The sequence below is a fragment of the Pteropus alecto genome, unplaced genomic scaffold, assembly GCF_000325575.1.
Source record: "Pteropus alecto unplaced genomic scaffold, ASM32557v1 scaffold312, whole genome shotgun sequence".
Classification (NCBI taxonomy): Eukaryota; Metazoa; Chordata; class Mammalia; order Chiroptera; family Pteropodidae; genus Pteropus; species Pteropus alecto.
The window spans coordinates 2,908,056-2,914,292 of NW_006433948.1; the positions used below are offsets into that span (position 1 = coordinate 2,908,056).

General features: G+C 63.3%; 1 protein-coding gene across 1 annotated transcript in view; it reads left to right on the forward strand.

The window, feature by feature from the left end:
• MED12 (mediator complex subunit 12) overlaps positions 1-6,235 on the forward strand; it is a gene marked incomplete at both ends in the record, with an annotated part of 18,437 nt that extends 12,202 nt beyond the window's left edge. The window contains 14 exons of the mRNA XM_025044432.1: positions 34-191; positions 368-529; positions 710-827; positions 989-1,078; positions 1,533-1,642; positions 1,785-1,920; positions 2,178-2,339; positions 2,697-2,741; positions 3,190-3,564; positions 3,774-3,924; positions 4,060-4,265; positions 4,430-4,507; positions 4,595-4,812; positions 6,127-6,235. Of these exons, the coding sequence (XP_024900200.1) occupies positions 34-191; positions 368-529; positions 710-827; positions 989-1,078; positions 1,533-1,642; positions 1,785-1,920; positions 2,178-2,339; positions 2,697-2,741; positions 3,190-3,564; positions 3,774-3,924; positions 4,060-4,265; positions 4,430-4,507; positions 4,595-4,812; positions 6,127-6,235 (2,118 nt within the window). The remainder of the gene's footprint in view (positions 1-33; positions 192-367; positions 530-709; positions 828-988; positions 1,079-1,532; positions 1,643-1,784; positions 1,921-2,177; positions 2,340-2,696; positions 2,742-3,189; positions 3,565-3,773; positions 3,925-4,059; positions 4,266-4,429; positions 4,508-4,594; positions 4,813-6,126) is intronic.
• Between the last annotated feature and the right edge of the window lie 2 nt (positions 6,236-6,237).

The following is a 6,237-nucleotide window of genomic DNA, read 5'->3' on the forward strand; positions in this document are numbered from 1 at the left end:
CATCGGTTTCTTCACTCTCGGCCACCTGTCTAGCATCTCGGTGCCTCCCCTCCTTCCCAGGAGATGAATTCCCTCTTAGAGAACATCGCCAAGGCCACCATCGAGGTTTTTCAGCAGTCGGCGGAGACAGGGTCCTCCGGAAGCACTGCGAGCCACATGCCCAGCGGCAGCAAGACAAAGCCCGTGCTCAGGTGGGGGAGACCCGTGTCAGCACCCACCCCCTTCCGCGTTCCTCGGCCAGCAGTGACGTCATGACGTCAGCCGCACGGCCAGAGATGCCGGGCGCGGCCATTGGGAACGGGGAGGCTGGACTGTCTCACCCGTGCCCGCCTCCTCTGTAACCCGGTGCACTGCGTCTGTCCCCCAGCTCTCTGGAGCGCTCTGGTGTCTGGCTGGTGGCCCCTCTCATTGCCAAACTGCCCACGTCAGTCCAGGGCCACGTGCTGAAGGCCGCGGGGGAAGAGCTGGAGAAGGGCCAGCACCTGGGCTCCTCTTCCCGCAAAGAGCGCGATCGGCAAAAGCAGAAGAGGTAGGGTGGCACCGGGGGGGGGCCCGAGGGTGGGGAGCAGCAAGGTCGAGGCCTAGGGGTGAAGAGAAAAGCCACGGCGGAGCGGGCAGTCGGACGGCAGGAGCGCGCGGGGCGGGGCCGGAGGAGGCTGCAGCTCGGCGTCTCCAGCGCGCTGTCCTGCCCCCCCTCCCCGGTCTGCAGCATGTCCCTGTTGAGTCAGCAGCCCTTCTTATCCCTGGTGCTGACGTGCCTGAAAGGGCAGGACGAGCAGCGCGAGGGACTCCTGACCTCCCTCTACAGCCAGGTGCACCAGGTACAGGTGACCGGGCCGCGGAGCCGGGGACGAGGGCAGAGGAGGGTACACCCGAAAGGCCCCTGTGTGCGCGGAACCTTCACTGCTTGCCCGTGACACCTTGGTGCTCTGGAGTGGAAACGGGGTCGTTGAGCTGTGTCATGCTTGTCTCCTCGTTTCTGTGTTAGATTGTGACCAATTGGCGAGATGGCCAGTACTTAGATGATTGCAAACCGAAGCAGCTAATGCATGAGGCCCTCAAACTGCGGCTCAACCTGGTGAGCGGGGGCCGGGGCCGAGAGATGGGGTGGGGTCAGGCTGCCGAGGGTGAGGACGTGGGCCCAGGCTATTCTGGGACTTCAGGCATTCGCCCAGCTGTCCCAAAGGACGCAGGGCCCGAAGGTGGTTAGGGAGACTGGGTCCTGGCAGGGACTGTGCCTCGGTTACCCTCGATTCTGACTGGGTCCTAGAAGACCTGCAATGGCGTTTCAGAATTTTGAGTGGAATCCTGGACGTCATTTAGCCCAAGTCCCGTCATTTCATAAGTAAGGAAGCTGAGGCTTGGAGCTGTCGCCAACTCTTAAGCCCGAGACCATGTAGCCAATCACAGGTGCATCTGGAACGCTGACCTCAGGCGTCCCGAGTCCACCCAAGCCAGGTTCCCATCGAGCCGTCCCTTAAATGCCGGGCTTCGCCCTGCGTGGTCCGACTGAGGTGTCGCGGCCCCGGCAGGTGGGCGGCATGTTTGACACGGTGCAGCGCAGCACCCAGCAGACCACGGAGTGGGCCGTGCTGCTCCTGGAGATCATCATCAGCGGCACTGTCGACATGCAGTCCAACAAGTAAGGTCCCCGCCGCCCCCCGCCCGCGCTACTCGGAGGCCTCGGGATGGGGGGACGTCGTGGGCGCCGCACCATGGCCACCCGGAGGCCTCTGGCCGCCTTCACCTGTGTTCTCCCCTTCCCGCCCTGGCTGCTCCCTCAGCGAGCTCTTCACCACGGTGCTGGACATGCTGAGCGTCCTCATCAATGGCACCCTGGCTGCAGACATGTCCAGCATCTCCCAGGGCAGCATGGAGGAAAACAAGCGTGCCTACATGAACCTGGTGAAGAAGCTGCGGGTGAGTGGCGCAGGCGACGCCGAGGCTCGGGGGACTGGAATCTTCTCAGCCCCTGTCCTCTGACCTCGCAGTGGCCGTCCGGCCTCGGGGACTTGCTCTGCTCAGAGCCTCCACCCTTCCCTTTCACGTTGGTATTCGTTGTGATTCGTGCGGGAAGGATTTACTGTCTCCTTCCTGCCGGGCCGTGCTGTCCCCTGGGACCTCCCCTCTTCGTTTCTGTGTCCTTGAACTCACGTCCCATCTTCCTGTGTCTGCAGAAGGAGTTGGGGGAGCGCCAGTCAGACAGTCTGGAAAAAGTTTACCAGCTGCTGCCACTGCCCAAGCAGACCCGAGATGTCATCACCTGCGAGCCACAGGGCTCCCTCATCGACACCAAGGGCAACAAGATCGCTGGCTTTGATTCCATTTTCAAGAAGGAGGCAGGTTCCTTTGTCTTTCTGACCCCCCACCCCGTTTTCCCCTCTGGACAAGAGCCGTCAGGCCGAGGCGTCCACGGGCTCTGGGCCGTTAGCTCATCACTTCACCCGCCCTGCGTTCCTTCTCCCTACGTCAGGCGTCTCACCCTCTTTCCTCCGTCTCTCCCTCACCCCCACCCAGGCCTCAGCACCCCTACCCGCCTGTTCACGTAGCACCTGCTTCTCAGCTCCCCACCCTCTTCTTCCCTCTGCCGCGCCTGCCTCCTGCCCTCCGCCCCTGCGCGCACCCCGCCCTCTGTCTGGCTGACCGCCGATGTGTCCTCCATCTCTGCACAACTTTGTTTCCCTTCTCTCCGTCAGTTGCAGTATTCGTTGAGTGGCCAGACCACTGTGCGGAGCAGAGAGGTAGAGGAAAAAGAGGGTGCAGACTTAAACCTCCGAGGTCCCACCCATGGGCGGATGCAGTCTCGCCCTGGCCCATCCGTGTCTGTCTCTCTGAGCGTCTGTCTCTCGTTCTCGCTCTCCCTCTGCCTGTCTCTCTCTCCACCCACCTCCCTGAGTGCGTGTCTGTCTCTCTCTCTCTCCCCTCGCCTGTCTCTCTCTTCCCGCCTTTCTCTCTCCCCGTTTCTATCTGTCTTCCTCCGAATGTCAGTGTCCGTCTCTCTGTCTCTCTGCTGCCCCCACGATTGCCCTGTCGCCTCTTCCTCTCTCTCTTCCACGTGCACGTGTGGCGTCCGCGTCCATCTGTCTTTCTCTCGGCCTCCGCCCTGAACCTGCCCGTGACTTTCTCTGATGGCTAGTGGGTGCTTCTCCTCTCCTCCGCAGCTCACTGTTTCTCATTTTTCCGGAGCAGGGTCTACAGGTTTCCACCAAACAAAAGATCTCTCCGTGGGATCTGTTTGAGGGCTTGAAGCCGTCAGCGCCACTGTCCTGGGGCTGGTTCGGCACGGTGCGGGTAGACCGGCGCGTGGGCCGCGGCGAGGAGCAGCAGCGCCTGCTGCTGTACCACACGCACCTGAGGCCCCGGCCGCGGGCCTATTACCTGGAGCCACTGCCGCTGCCACCGGAGGACGAGGAGCCCCCCGCTCCTACCCTGCTGGAGCCTGAGAAAAAGGCTCCAGAGCCCCCCAAGGCTGAGAAGCCTGGGGCAGCTCCGGCCAGCACTGAAGAGCGCAAGAAGAAGTCTACGAAGGGCAAGAAGCGCAGCCAGCCGGCTGCCAAGACGGAGGTGACTGCCGCCCGGTGCCGCTTCTTCCGCAGCCCCCCCACCCCCGCGATTCTGTCCAGTTTTTGGCTTGTGGGCGGGGCACGGGGCGGGGCAGGGGTACCCTTGGAGTCATCAGAGTCGACCAGGTTGACCTGCTGCCCGGCTCCCGTCCTGGCACAGCTCACCCCAGTGTCAAGTGTCGTCCCCTTTCTGCTCTGCCATCCCCACAGGACTACGGAGTGGGCCCCGGGCGGACTGGCCCCTACGGCGTGACAGTGCCCCCAGACCTCCTGCACCACGCTAACCCTGGCTCCATACCCCACCTGAGCTACAGGCAGGGCTCCATCGGCCTGTACACACAGAACCAGCCGCTGCCTGCAGGTGCGTGCCAGTCCGGAGCCGGGGGCTTCCCTGGGCATCCCGCCCACCTCTGAGCTACCGGGGGGTGGAGCAGGACACCGAGCCGGGGCTGCGGGGCCGAGGAGCCCGGAGAGCTCAGCCTGCTTTGCTGTCCAGGTGGCCCGCGTGTGGACCCGTACCGGCCCCCGCGCTTACCGATGCAGAAGCTGCCGGCACGGCCCCCGTACCCTGGAGTGCTGCCTGCCACCATGACGGGCGTCATGGGCCTGGAGCCGTCCTCTTACAAGACCTCCGTGTACCGACAGCAGCAGCCTGCGGTGCCCCAAGGACAGCGCCTTCGCCAACAGCTCCAGGCAAAGATAGTGAGAGGGGCAGTAGGGAGGGCCCTCGGGGAGAGGGGCATTTGAGGGTCCCAGGATTCAGGAGACGCTTGGGACCTTCACCAGGACGCGCCGACCAGGAGATTCAGGGACCGAGGCGACGGAAGGCGTTGCCCGAGGTTGACTTGGTCTCCTTTCCCCTTCAGCAGAGTCAGGGGATGCTGGCCCAGTCGTCCGTGCACCAGATGGCCCCCAGCTCTTCGTACGGTTTGCCGACGTCCCAGGTGAGGGTCGGGCCGCGGACAGCGGGGACCCGAGGCGTCGCGCCCCGCTCGCTGTCGGCCCTGACGCTGTCCCCCTGCACCGTCCAGGGCTACACTCCCTACGTGTCTCACGTGGGGCTGCAGCAGCACACGGGGCCCGCCAGCACCATGGTGCCATCCAGCTACTCCGCCCAGCCTTATCCGAGCGCCCACCCAGCTGCCAACCCCGCGCTCGCAGACCCCGCTCGCCACCTGCAGCAGCGCCCCAGCGGCTACGTGCACCAGCAGGCCCCCACCTACGGACATGGGCTGGCCTCCACTCAGAGGTACCCGAGGGAGCGGGGGACTGTAAGGACACGGGGGTACGAGGGAGCACCTGACGGGGTGAAACCTGTGCCAGGAGCTGATGGGGCCACTCAGACCTTCTAGACACGTCAACAATACTTACCTGGCTACAAAACGCCGGAGCTGGAAGGGGCCCTGGCGACCCATAGCTTCACACTTCCTTTCCCAGCATTTCTTCGAGGCCCAGAGAGGGGAAGTCGTTTATGTGACGATGATAGGGGACAGTCGGGTGGACCCGAGGTGAAGTCCTTTACTTAGCAGTGTGGGTTAACTGCCCATTGTGTGGCCGGCGGCATCCTGGGACTGGGTGGGGCGAGGAAAGATGTTTCCTCGAAAACTACCACGTCGTCACCCCAAGGAATTGCTCCTCTGGCTGGGGAGACGAGACTTATGCAGCGGAACCCTTACAGCGCAGTCTAAGACGTAAGCAGGTTTGCAGCTGTGGCTGTGGGAAAACGGGATCCCGGAGCAGTGCAGTGCTACCGCTGTGGGCCTGAGTCCTCAGAGCAGGCATCATGAGGGAGGCCAGACTTGCGGTGGCCTTAGAAGGATAGCCGTGCTTTGGATCTGTGGAGAGGAGGGGACAGAAAGCGGTTCCAGGAAGAGACGTAACATGAACACAGACACGGGGACCCACCTGAGGAGGGTGGCTGGGAGGACAGGTAGGAGAAGAGGCTGGGTGGGGGTGAACCCCGTGACAGGGAAGCGGTGGGGGAGGCCAGGCGTGGGCCGGAGAAAGAGCACCCCGAATGCACTGTGGACCACTGAGGCCGCGTCCCCAGAAGGGCTCTTGGGATCAGGAAGGTGACGTGACGCGTTGGGCGTGTCGCGAGTTGAACACGGGATGTGTGGGCAGCACACGTAGGGAAGATGCAAGGACACTGGCCTGTGCAGCGACCGTGCGGACTCGGGTGACGCAGGTGGAAGGCGCAGTAGAAGCCGGTTGTCGGTAAGCCCCGGATGCGTCACTGGGGAGCAGCGCCGAGGACAGGAGCCTCACTGGCTGTTCATAAAATCCTCGCCTCCGCGTGAGGACTGCTTCATTTGGGAAAATAGCTAAAAAAGAACCGAAAAATCCCTAACTGGTTAGTTACGGGCCACTAGGATGGCCTCTTGTCTTTGCCCCTCACTCCCCGACCTCGAAGGCTGTCTGAACCCAAAAGAGGCTCTTCCGGTCGGTGACAGGAGGCCTGAATGAGATGACTTGCCCACGTGTCCTGCTGGGCGGGCCCCGGGCCTTCTCGTCTGCCTCTCTCCACCCCGTGGCTTGACGTCTGCGCCCCTGTGTGTGTTAGGTTCGCACACCAGACGCTGCAGCAAACACCCATGATCGGTACGCTGACTCCGCTGGGTGCGCAGGGCGTCCAGGCTGCCATCCGCTCGGCTCCCATCCTGCCTGAGCAGCA